Source organism: Myxocyprinus asiaticus, chromosome 1, assembly GCF_019703515.2.
Source record: "Myxocyprinus asiaticus isolate MX2 ecotype Aquarium Trade chromosome 1, UBuf_Myxa_2, whole genome shotgun sequence".
Lineage (NCBI taxonomy): Eukaryota > Metazoa > Chordata > Actinopteri > Cypriniformes > Catostomidae > Myxocyprinus > Myxocyprinus asiaticus.
In genome coordinates, this window is record NC_059344.1 from 4,872,567 (window position 1) to 4,886,462 (window position 13,896).

Sequence of the window (13,896 nt, forward strand, 5' to 3'; positions counted from 1 at the left end):
AAATTACACAACTAAAATTTTAATCAGTAACGTGATTTTATAGTTACACTGTCTAGGTAATCTAATCTCATTACTTTTGGATTACATTTTGGATTTCACTAAATCTATTATGTATCACTTAACACTCATTTAACACCAGTATGATGACAAAAATTATATAATGTAATCCATAAAAGTAGTCTGATTATGACCCCGTTTACACCTGATATTAAAATATCCGATCACATGTGGTCAGCGCTAAATACAGGTCTAAACGGGGTCCCAAATGTTTCGTGTTCAGATCAGAAATCCACATACGAATGTGGTCAAAAAAGCATGTGACCATGTCATATTTGATGTGAAAACGCTAATCGGTCCTGAATGCATCCTGGACAGCAACGAAGCACCACCCCTCACCTGTCAGTCAACTGCTGCGATTCGTCCTTTCTTTGTCTTTTATGAGTTTGTTATCATGCAGTAACACAATGACATAGTGATTGATATATGTCGTCAAGATATCAGAGACACACCCCTCGAAATCTGAACACAAGTGGTCACAGGAGATGTATTTAATCGACCAGGTGTAAACAACGATGTGTCTCACCTGACCACATGTGATTGGATCACCCGAGACACATCTTAATACCAGGTGTAAATGAGGTCTACAAGAACGTTATTTTTGTAATCTGATTATATAATGTGGATTACATATAATCCATTACTTAAAAATGAGTTTTAACAGAAGAATAAATGTAAGTGCTTTTTATAAAATTATAAGCCTCTTATTTCTGTTTAAACCCTCCCAAAATTGGCCACATTGACTTCCATTGTAAGTGCCTAACTGTAATCTCGATTTTTGCTTTGTTTTTTTTTTTTTTAAAGAAAATAAGGGACGAGTTGAAATGAACTTTTGTGGTAATCAACATTATGGAATATTCCTTTAATAGTTCATATGGTATAAACAGTTTCTACATGGAGAAAATAATTGGGATTTTTACTTCTGGAACCTGAGTGTTGCACTCTATTAGAGGGTGGGATATTATCATTCCAGAAAGCATTTTACTGAACCAAACTTGCTTCTGTGTGCAGGATGATCAAGTCATCAATATCTGAGATCCAATTTCCCAGAAGAGAAAAACTGTAAATGTTATTTTTTTAAATTAAAAGTAATCTTTTAGGAGTACAGTAGCATAAAGATGTCCCCAAAGATAACAAACATGTACTAAAACCCACAAAATGTACATTTAGATTTCTTGGGGTCTTTAAATGCTGCAGTTTGTTCAGATTAAACAGAGAAAATAAAGATGTCTAAACAGAAATATGAATTCACTGTGGAGATCTAACTTTACCCATGTAAGAAAGAGGCTGAGAAAGTTTGGTAGATCCTCTACACCACATTTAGAGTCACAGCCAAAATCTTCACTTATCCTTTCATCATGTTCCCCAGAAGCCTGTTATTATATAAAGAGAGTTCAAATCAGCAGAGTGTCAGATAGCGAGATAGAGTCACAGTTTGACGCCCTTGTGTTTTCTGCTGTGTGTGTGTGCTTGTAGATGAGAGGTCATATCTCAGTCCAGCTGAAACCTCCAAACCCCCGTCTGTCACGGTTCCACCCATCAGAACTGCAGAAAGGCGAGACGGTGAGAGAGAGAGACACCAGTTTATCATTTTAACTTTTAGAGAATCTAAAGGCAGATATGATCTAAGATCAGCTAGTAATGGTGTCATGTCTCTCCCGGGTCCTGTAGGAATGAAGCTGAGCTCTGAGGAGGAACTCAAACTCTTGCAGAAGTGGCAGAAGGACGTTGGCATGTGCAGCGAGGTCATTGTGAGTAACACATATATTCAAAAGCAGGTGAAAACAGAAGAGTAAAACACTTTCCTTTACGGTGAGACCATGATAGCAATCTGACTTTCTGTGTAGCCAGAAGGGAGAGACTGCAGAATTTAAATGCTTATATGTTCTGAAAGGTCACACTTTATATTAGGTGGCCTTAACTACTATATACTTAACCATTTGATACAATGTACTTATTATGTACATACATGTTGTTGCATTGCAATTACATTTAAAGTACTTGCATTTAATTGCATTTGCAGTTACACTGTTAACTTTACCCCAAACCCAACCCTTACCCCAAAACCTATGTATAATGAGTAGAAATACATGGCAATAAGGTACATTCAGTATTGTTCAAACTGACAACATCTGTCGTAACAGTCATTATGAGGGAGAAGACAACGCTTCAATAGAAAAGTAGGTTTGTGATGGTCTATAAAGAGGATTCTGACATTTATGATGATTGGACTTCGTCTTTGTGTTTGTGCAGGTGGTTCAGGTGGAGAAGTTCAGTGAGAACAGCGGTTTAGGGATCAGTCTAGATGTTTGTTCCGGCCATCACTTCCTGTGCTCTGTGCTTCCAGAGGGTCCTGTCGGACGTTCCGGGAAAATCTGCAATGGAGACGAACTGCTGGAGGTAAAATGAAGACACAAAATTCAGTAGTGGTCTGTACATATTTATGTATGTGTCACGTAAACAGGTTTTTCCAAAAAGTCCCTTGCATGTTCAAGCAAAGTTATTATGAGTGATTATGAGTGCTGATTGCCATTTATACAGGAATATCTCCATAGATGTGAAGCATGAAAACCCCTTTTAAGGCTTATTCACTTTCATTTTAACTGACTCACTGTAATCTTGATTTGTGCTTTTTTTAAAGAAAAGGAGGGACGAGTCTAAATTAATTTTTTGGGTAATCAACATCATGCCACAAATGCTGTCGATTGAGCTTAACTTGTATTGAACCCGGAATATTCCTTTAAATAAAGAAAACTGAACTTGATTGCAAATGTAAGCGTGGTCATTTTGCGTTTTTTCAATGGCAGATACTTAAACTTGTGCATTTGGTCCTTCCAATATTGAACATTACATACAGACACGCAACAACTGAAATTATTGTTGCATTATTGTCTGTATATTTATGCTGTGTGTGTGTGTGTGTGTTTAGGTGAACGGCATTCCCCTCCGAGGAGAGACTCATAAAGATGTAGTCGATATTCTGAAGGAACTGCCTGTCTGTGTGACCATGGTCTGCTGTAGACCCGCCCCTCTGATGACTGACAGCCAAACTGACCAACTACGAGCGGTGGATGTGGCCGTGGAATCCACAATTCAGGTATATTAAATTAAAGCAGTAAGCCTAGAGAGTCTGTGTGTTAAAGGGGTTTTATCAAGGGTAAGGCTTCAAATCACTCACAGCAAAGTTCTTATTCAGAGCTGGAAAGAAGGTCGAAACAGCTGAGCAACGATGTCGGACACTGTACACGCCGCTGGTGCTGGTGTTTAAGCAGCGAGCCCTGAATGATTTGGGTCTAGCCCTAAATGTTTTCTGTTCAGAGATGAGTCTTTCAGATCCACTGTGCAGGTGTAAAGTGGATTTAATGATATTCATCTCGCTCTGCACTTTATATGAGCTTTTTGTGTGAGTGTGGCGATATTGGATAGCACAGAGCAGATTACTTACACAAGAGAAACTGGACTTCCCACTTAATCATTTTTTGCCGTGGTCAAACCTATAAAAAATAAAAAGCAAACAAAACTTCAAAAACCAACAAACAGTTAAATGACAAAATGTATACCACATATTAAATTTCTACTGAGAATTTTCTAGTTTTAAGTGCTGTGGAGGAAGACAAATCTCTTGAACAGCTAGCCAGCCCTGAGATTATAAACAGCAGTGAGGAGGAAAAGAGAGGTTAAGTTTTTCAAATTTCTCATCACCCTTACTAAAATGTATAGACCTCCAAAACTTATGGACAAATTGTGGACAAAGTTTTCCTCCTGTGAAACATATGATCTGTTCTGTTCAAATTATAAATTGTGGAGAACCTCAGCCCCTGATGTTTTGAAATCCTAGGGACTTCCCTGTTAAGGAGTATTTAAAAATATGATGCATGCTGTTCTGACAACAGGTTACACGTACTTATCCCTTGTGCAACCTTTATTTATTTATTTATTTATTTATTTATTTTTTTGATCATTTTGGCTGTGTTAATGCCAATGGCATACATTTTGCCAAAGGTGTGTATTTTGGGGGAATTTTTATATTTCAACCTCAGTTCCTATAACACATCTATAATACACTGTGTACACAAAATAGTTACACTCAGGACCTTAAGTACAAACACGTCACCATTGAAACCCATTAAAACTGCAATATTTGATCCCAGTGCCATTAAAGCATAAAATCATGAATTCTATGATATTATGCCTTCATTCTGGAGCCCTGGCTTTAATAATATTTTCCACCAGATGGCCCCATTTTTAGCCTGTGGAGCAAATACATGCTTTTTTCCTATTTTCTGTTTGCTGTATTATAGAGCACTGCAGGCCAATTGAATAAATGATGCAGCTAAAATTGTGTGGGTGTGTTGGTATGGATGTGAGAGTGTGTTTTGTATGTGTGTATTGAGAAATTTATGTGTGTGTGTAAAAAAACAAAAGTGGCATTATGTAAACAAACTGGCATTTAAAGGGTTAAAATCCTGAAAACGAATGAATATTTGCTATTTATGATCAGGACTGATGTTGGTGAAAAAAATGTCACTCATTGAATGTGGAAAATAATATGAATATATATTATTATTATGGCGGTTTTTTGACGCTGACATTTTTGTCCTTTAAGGTCCTCTGAGTAACTTTTTTTTTATTGACGCACAAGGATTAAACATTAAGCAGTCTGACATTAAAATGTAACTTTTATGTGTTATCAATGACTAGCTGCCTTATTTTATGAATAGAATACCAGCTCATTAGAGTCATTCATTCGGGAGTCAAAGTACACTGGATGCGCTGTGTGTTTCACGCTGTTAATTCAATAGAACCGGCTCATTAGAGTCATTCGTTTTGGAATCAAAGTACACTGTCTGAGCTGTGTGTTTCACACTGTAGATTCAAAACAACCAACTCATAAGAGTGATTTGTTCAGGAATCAGACTGCACTGGTCGTACTTCATGTTTTCATGTTGTAGATATTAATATTTGGAATAAACAATTCTTCCTCCAAGTAATAGAGTTCATTAGCCTAACCGTGTCACAGGTGTGCGTCCATCAACATTTTACAGTGGCTTCATACGTAGCTCAGCCAATCAGATTTAAAGTTGGAACTATCTATTTCATAACATTCATTGAAATCAAATCATCTTCAGGATTACAATATTAAATGACATCTACTTATTTTTATTTTTCCGTGTATTTGTGTTGATAAAATTCTACCTACGTGTGACTTTATTCATGAAATCCTCAGCAGTTTAGTCAGACTTTCCCTGATTGGGATTATATCAGATTATTGTGCAGATGGACAGATTATAATCTCTGTACGTCTTGAGTAGCTTAAAACGGAGAGACGAGACTATGAGATGTTCTTCATGTCCAATTGCCTGATGTATTTTACCTTCAAATAACAGGTGTGAGTTTCCAAATTTAATTTGGTTCTTCTGAACAATTAATGGGGATTTTTGAAAATCAAAGGCTGTCTTTATTTTGTTTGCGAAGGTGCATGATGAGCTTGAGGACTTCATGGTTGCTGGGGAATCAGAGGACGACATGAGAGATCATGTGACTGAGGAGTCTGCCGGAATGCCGCTAGCGATGTGGGAAATAGAGATTCAGGACATCGAACTGGAAAAAGGAGAGAGTGGGCTGGGCTTCAGCATTCTCGATTACCAGGTGAGAAGTTTAGAGGAGGGGCTAAAAACGGTCAGATTGCCTGGTGAGAAAGTCGGCAGAGCCACTGAAATTTACGTTGTCAGGTTAGAAAGGATGGATCTTTGACAAAATTGTAAAGAATTTAATGATTGTGGTTCCGATTTCAGTTCCACTTAACGATTCCATTAGTGATTCTTTTCGCACTTTTAGATAAACATGTTCAGAAATATTCATAAAGGTTTTAGAGCAACCTCTAGATTCCTGCTTTTTCTTACAAAATGTGCATATTTCGGTAACACTTTACAATACAGTTCCCTTTGTTAAGGGTTTATAAAGAGGTTTATTAATGACTAATAGTTAATTTACAAATGCATTATAAATCTTTGATATGTTGTTATAACAGCATGCATAAAAAGGGGTGTCTTTAATGCAATACCGTCCAATTGACCCTTCGCTAAGCTCCGCCCCCCCCTTAGATACGGTCGCACACTCCGACGAGCTCTGCAGAACTCCCCATTGGAATGAATGGAAGATTGCCGTGAACGATGCGGTTTTTGCCACAATATTTGACACACTCATTTTGATGCTGGGAACTTTTACTGTGACTTGAATCAATACATAAATGAATGTTCAGTTATTAGCTTTAATTGACATTGGAGCAAATGTAGGTGTCGTTGCAGATGTTATATGTTCATTTGGGAATGAGGGCTGACAGTTTAATCCATAATATGCACTTTTCCAGATTTATTTAAAGATTATTTAAAAAAAGAAAGAAAAACACTGCATGTATCCTCTCTGGGGTACTATTACAAATGACCCGGCAACAACGTGTTTTACATTTTTAAATTATTTTGATCAAATCCTGCTTAAAAGTACTCAAACACACATTACTTCCATAGGCTCTCGTTGGAAAATAGTAAACGCATGTCAGAGTAATGGCGGCAGGGCAACAGTTGCAGAAGCGCTTTTAAGGCGGAGCTAGCGAAGGGTCAGTTAGCGAGTAATTTTAACTCACATGTTATAAATGCTTAATAACACTTATTTAACATTAGTAACCTATGAAGATGTACCTTAATGTACAGTGGACACATATAAAGCATTTACTGCATTAAGCATTTGCCAACATTAGAAACCTGTGTACATAAATGCAGTGCGGTTTAATGCTCATAAGGCTTTGCATGCTGTGCACTCGGAGTAGCACAATTCTTCTGATATCATTGTGACACGGAAAGTGACAACACATGTGAGTCAAGACATTATAGTAATGAATAGAAAAACTAAGCAGACTGTTGCAAAATGAAATAATGCCTCCTTTTCTTCTCACTTTAATAGCCTATTTTTGCTGCAAAAATCATGAATTGGGGCATTTTCTGTATTAATATACTGTAAGTATGAAAAAGTTTAAGGAAATGCTCACTATTTTGGAAAGTATTGCATGAGAGCACTTTTATTCATGTTGTTAAAGCTGCATATTAATGATTTATAATGCATTTTTTATGACTTTAGTCATTAATGAACCTCTTTATAAACCCTTAAAGGGATAGTTCACCCAAAAAATGAATATTCTTTCATCATTTACTCACCCTCATGCAATCAAAGATGTGTATGACTTTCTTTCTTCTGCAAAACACAAATAAAGACATTTAATAGAATATCTCAGCTCTGTAGGTCCATACTATGCAAGTGAATGGTGACCAGAAATCAAAAGGTCCAAAAAGGACATAAAGGCAACATAAAGATAATCCATACTACTCCAGTGGCTTAATCCATATCTTCAGATGCAATATGATAGGTGTGGGTGAGAAACAGATCAATATTTAAGTTTTTTTTTTTTTACCATCAATCTCCACCTTTTACCAGCCCCATCCAGTAGGTGGCTGAATGTGAAAGTGAAAGTGTAGATTTTCAGTAAAAAAAAAAAAGAGACTTAAATATTGATCTGTTTCTCACTACACCTATCATATTGCTTTTTAATACATGGATTCAACCACTGGAGTCGTATGGATTACTTTTATGTTGCTTTTATGTTTTTTTTGGACCTTCTGAATTCTGGTCACCATTCACTTGCATTGTGAGGACCTACAGAGCTGAGATATTCTTCTAAAAATCTTAATTTGTGTTCTGCAGAAGAAAGAAAGTCACACACATCTGGGATGGCATGAGGTTGAGTGAATGATGAGAGAATTTTCATTTTTGGGTGAACTATACCTTTAACAAAGGGAACATTAATGTGAAGTGTTCCCTGTATTTCCTTGCCTATCACATATTATTGTTTGACAACCTCAGATACAAAATAATGTTTACTGTCATGTCATACAGTATATTCATTAAAAGTGTAAAAATATCTAGCATTCACATTGATCAATTAATTATTTGAGTTGTCAGCTCCATCTATTGAATTGCTTCCAACGTCAGACATAACATCTAATTTACAAAAATCAGAAGCTCTTTTTGCAATTGAATTTGTCAGTCTGTCCAAGATAGACGTATTAGGCCTATAAGGGCTTATCTAAGTCTGGACACTGAGTCTAAGTGCATGTGCTTTCGGAGCATCTCACTTTGAATGCATCGTGTCATAAACAGCATTTTTAGGATGCTGTGTCAAGTTCTGCAAAACACATCTCCAGACCCCTGCGTTCGAAGTTGCGCTCCGTCCAGCTGTGTTTTGAATGCAAGAACGCGTCTTCATCTTGAGCTGCCTGCTGTGATTTGTCAGCTGTTTGTTGCCTGTACTGGAGTTGCACTTACTGCCCCCTGCTGACTGAGACTCTTTAAAACATGATAGTGGTTCTTCAAGCTTGAATTGCTCCATTGGTAGTAAAAAATCCATATTCAGGTGATTTTTAGGGGTAGTGAGTGATAAATGAAGTGGTACATTTGTGTTAAGAACATTCTTGCAATCAACTTGGATTTATTTCAAATTGGAAATGGCGCAAAACTAATGGTAGATAAAGTTGTGGGACATGATTTGTCCCATGTCTCAAGAGTCAGTGAGTACTTACCTGTGTGTGTGTGTGTGTGTGTGTGTGTGCGTGTGTGCCCGTACAGGACCCCATGGACCCGGCTAAGACAGTAATTGTGATTAGGTCTTTGGTTCCTGATGGCGTTGCAGAGCGAGATGGACGCTTGTTGCCAGGAGACCGCCTCATGTATGTCAACAACATGAACCTGGAGAGTGCCAGTTTGGAAGAGGCGGTGCAGGCGCTGAAAGGAGCAAACATGGGCACTGTCCACATCGGGGTGGCCAAACCACTGCCGGTAAGAACATTTTCAAAGATTACCACTGAGACGCGGCCTCAAAAGTAAAAATCCTGTTTCTTTTCTCTATAGAGAAATTGATTTTTAATGATAACGTATAGACCTTTAGACAGACCTACCATAAGCTTTGAGGTTGTTAGTCAGTGACATATGCTTCTGTATCAGGCGCATCGTTGCTCTGTATGGAGAAGATTCTCTCTCTTTGTGCGTTCAGGTTTCTCAGTGTTATAGAAACTAGCAGCTGCAGTAACTGGATTCCTTTGCAGGTTCTTTGAATATTTCATGCTGTGGATCAGTATTATTTTAAGGCCTCAGGAAATGAAATCTCCTTAGAGCAGTGCATCTATATCTTTGTGAAGAGCTCTCAGAGGCTGTAGTTCATCTTAACCTCTCCACCCTTCCAAGGCTGTTATCTTGGCTCCATTATTCTGGTATTGTGTGCACATTTTGGCATCTTTCCTTCTCTTTCTCTCCCAAGGCGTGAGGTTTGGAGCGAACGTGTACGGTGGGTTGTCAAGTGCATGGTGGATCATCTGATCAGGCTTTTTCTTTTCTTTTTTTCAAAGATTTAATCTCAAGAGCAGCTTTTAGACTGCTTGAGGGTATCGAAGCATTTAGTTCTGCTCTCACAAGTGCGATAGGGTACCATCACCTCCTAATACGGTTCAAATGACTCACTTCCAGAAACCAGAATGAGACCAAAGCATTTCTTCCTGCTTAGCTTTGGAAAAACTGCACATTTCTAAAAATACGAATCAAATTTAAAGAATTGATCATTAATATTAAAGGGGTCATATCATATGGAGTCAAATTGTCCTTGATATTTTTCGATTAAAGATGTATGGAATAATTTAGTATTTAATTTAGGGCTGTGAATCGATTAAATCGATTTTAAAAAATCGATTAATCGCACATTAATCACGATTAATCACCATGAAATTATGTACGCGATACATTACAACATACATTAAAAAAATCCTCATAAATATATTTACTTTATACTTTGTCTCAAAAAACTTGGTTAGTCAAAGAAATTGATTAGTCATCATTTATTTAAATTATTTAAATACGTACATGTTAAAATGTTTTTTGTGTTTGTTTTTTTTGTTTGTTTTGTTTTTTTATGGATAGAGTTAACTAGACACATTTTTACAGGTATTAATCTTTGATACAAATATATGTATACATGCCATAAAATCAGTGGACATGCTGTAATTAAAATTTGGGCAAAATCTTCTGCCGTTTTGTAGCGGATTACAGTATTTTTAATAAAATGATCAATTGGGCAGATTTAATTCATATCAAACTTTATTGGCAAGAGAAATTAAAGTGTACATTGCCAATGCATTAATAGACACTACATACAGATATAAAACATATTGAATGCTGAAGTTTAATTTGTTGAAGTTCTCAAAAGTATTATTTCCTCTGGCTGCCGTTCAGTCTCTTTATAAGTATACCTGGTTGTAGCGTGTTCTGCTCCACACAATCCGTTTCTGTGTTAGGATGTGCAGTCAAGTCGAGTGTGAACCTCCTGAAAATGAATATATGCAAATGTTAAGCCACAGAAAGTGGGGGAAGACATTGGTGAAGTTTTGCCATTGAATAAAGGTGCTGGGTTTGTTCCTGGCAGGCAGCAGATGCCCTAACCCCGCCCCCACCCTAATCTGAGTCGGGGCAACAATTCGGAACAACTTTCTCCAGTTGTGTGATGTTTCAGGAAGTAAAAAAATATGAATACTGCATTAATTCCATTCATTTTGTATTTTTTATTTTTTTTCACAAAATATTCATCTGTGAAATTAGGGGTGAAACGATTCACTCGTTTTCTTGATGCATCGATTACTATTCCTGCCGATTCAAATGCATCGATCTTGAAATATGATTTTTGAATCGAGAATTATTAGTGTTGGTCAAAAATCGATTTAGACTGTTGAAAATCGAATGAATCACGATTCAGTAAATGAGTATACAATATTTTAGAATATATTAATATTAAATTATTTGCAATTTAATTGGGACATGCATGGCTTCATTCTCTTGCGCAGCCCTCACAACTCTCCCCTCACAGATGCTCGCTGCACTCTTTCATCTCCCTTCTTGTAATCGCACCTGCTCTCAGTCTGTTCCATCCGTAACTCTTACTGAAACTTTCTTAGCAGTTTTCCGAGTCTTTCAAGCTCCTTATGTCTGATATCTCCTCCGGATGGCCATCTCATGAGCAAATGACAGCTCACAATAGTGTTCTTGTCTCAAGTCAAACGCACTCAAACCTTTTGATACAGCTGCCTACTCACTGCGTTTTAGGGTAAGACGTAGGCTATAAATTCTCAGACTTAAGAATTGATTAAACTGACATTTTGGCATACATGGATAAGACACAGTTTATGTTTTAAATTGTTATGAAATATTATGCACTGATTCAACGGATCAGTGGAAGTAGAACGGTTGATATCCCTTAAAGCACCTTTTTAGGAATACTGTAAGTGCATTTAAAAAAAATGCAGAATTGAATCGTTAATCAAATCGAATTTCATTGTGGATCGAATCGAGTTGGATCGTTTTGAAACTGCAAAAATCGCTTTTGAATCGAAAACCTTTGAATCGTGAATCGATTAGCTTTCAACCCAAAGATTCACACCCCCAGCAGAAATTAACGGGTTAAAATTCCCAGCCCTACTTTAATTCTAAGGATCAGAGAGAGGGTGGAAACTGGTTGTGAAAAACTAATTTAGTGCCAAAACAAAAAAGCCTTAGAATTAATTAGAATTAGGGCTGTCAATGGATTAATTTTTTTAATCAAATTAATTACATGATTTGATAATTAATCAAATTCATCGTAACTAATTGCATATATCAATATTTGCACAGGAAGGCCCCCCAAATAAAAAATAATACAATACATAATGATAAAATGTATATATTTAAATAAAAATGTATATATAAAAATTATATATAATAAATATGATAAATCAGATACTTAAAATACATTACATTATAGTGGCAGATTTGCAAAGCACATGATTAGGCAATACAAAAAGTGGTTTTAGAAGGCAATATATTGTTTATTTCTATATAATTGAATGTAAGCCTATCGCTGGTTTACATTATTCCACAATAATCCATTTTGGAATTTAACTCATCAATCTGAGGTAGGAAGCATCTATGTACACATGCGTCAGACGGACGCTTTTGGAATGTCTCAGTTTGGTTGTGTCGCGTCATAAACCAAGCATTTCTAGGATGCTGTGTCAAGTTAAACGTAGTTTGAAATAAAAAAAAAAATAAAAAAAACCACATCTCGAGAACACTGCATTCGGAGTTGCACTGTCCTCATCTTGTGCTGTCTGCTGTCAGTAAGTGTAGTTTGTTGGCATATTGTAGAACTGGAGTTGCACTTACTGCCCCTGCTGACGGAGACTCGTAAAAACCTGTGAGCATTCCATACAGTATTATGGTCTGGGTGCATGATTAATTGTGTTTAATTTTTAATGCGTTATATTTTATATAATGAATGACACTGAATTAACATAAATCGACAGCCCTAATTAGAAACTATTAAAAAAAATGATGACATGACCCATTTAATGCTGTGACAGCAGTTGTAGGTTCGCTAACCAGCCTTGCACTACTAACATGCAAAATCAAATGTTGATTTCTAACCCAATCCAATTCAGCCACTAAGTCTCGGTCTGATCTGAACGTTATCAGAGCATGGATGGTTCAAAAAGGTGACGCTTCCCTGTCTTCGCAGGCTGAGGGTGAGGACATCTCTTCCTCCTTTAACTTCTCGGCTCTGGTGCTGACGGAATGTTGTGGTGATGATGAGGAAGGGGAAATTTTGTTCCGCGCTGAGCCTGCAGTGGTCAGTGCTCATAAAACACACACACAACAGATTTCTGTATCAGTTATGTTTAGAAACGCATGTTAATAGTGCAAGGTTCTGTCCCGTAGGAACAATATCTCAGCATTTATGAAGAAATCATTGAAAATTCACTGAAGATCAGAAAGAATATTCCGCAGACCGTTGTAGATTGTATTTGCGGGTGAGACAAACAAACCATTTGAAATGTAGGACGTTTCTTGCGGCCTTTATCCAGCTTAAACCAGCCTAAGGTGGGTAGCCGACCTCCCAGCATGGCCAAACTGGTTAAGCTGGTCTGTTTTGATGGTTTTAGAGTTTTTTGTAAGGTGGCCCAAGGGTGTGCAACCCAACAAAATTAGCAAAGCAAATAAAACCTGAAAAGACGATGAAATTAAGTCACAGCACAACAAAATTATCAGAATGAAAAAGCTTAATTTTGTTGTGTTGTGGATCCATTTTGATGTGTTGTGGCTTTTCTGTTATGGTGTGGCTTAATTTCATTGTGCTGTGGCTTCATTTTGTGTTTTGGCTAGACCTGTCGCGATTGTTAAATAATTGTCTCATTGCAGTTATTTGAACCAACTGTGGTTATTGTGCACTTCAAATTCCAATCACATTTTAATGCCCAAATAAGGGAATTTTAAGTGAATATATAAATGTTGTGTATGGAGGTGTGCCATTCAGTTGAACTCCCAGGGTCACTGAGCCGCACCGCAGACTTCAACTGGAGCAGCTGCTGTCCAGAAGAGCACGAGAAATGCTTTTCGAGCACTCAGGTGTGTGCGCCGTCAGAAGAGGCTCACGCTAAACTTCCGTTAAAATATAAACTAACAAAATATAAACTTTGATAGTGAACGCAATATGCTCCAGCTTCACTTTAAATGATCATTTAATGGCAAATGGTCATAGTGTGTTCATACACACAGTGTTAATGATGACACACAGTGACACAGAGGAGACAAACAGTTACTCTATTTCTGTGGAGTGATAAAATTATGAAAAGAAATCTTGAAGGTTTTGCTTCATGAGAAATAAGGGCTTGTGGGTTTAATCAAATAGCATTAAAATAACATGTGAGTGTGAAGAAA

At 37.1% G+C, this 13,896-nt stretch overlaps 1 protein-coding gene across 4 annotated transcripts in view; it reads left to right on the plus strand.

The window, feature by feature from the left end:
• The window catches only part of LOC127441298 (multiple PDZ domain protein-like), a 117,905-nt gene that overhangs the window by 43,718 nt on the left and 60,291 nt on the right, over positions 1-13,896 (plus strand). For all 4 annotated transcript variants that reach the window (XM_051698534.1, XM_051698544.1, XM_051698553.1 and 1 more), the window contains exons 14-20: positions 1,534-1,620; positions 1,729-1,808; positions 2,311-2,457; positions 2,987-3,154; positions 5,533-5,706; positions 8,734-8,943; positions 12,698-12,808. In XM_051698534.1, coding sequence (XP_051554494.1) covers positions 1,534-1,620; positions 1,729-1,808; positions 2,311-2,457; positions 2,987-3,154; positions 5,533-5,706; positions 8,734-8,943; positions 12,698-12,808 — 977 coding nt within the window. The remainder of the gene's footprint in view (positions 1-1,533; positions 1,621-1,728; positions 1,809-2,310; positions 2,458-2,986; positions 3,155-5,532; positions 5,707-8,733; positions 8,944-12,697; positions 12,809-13,896) is intronic.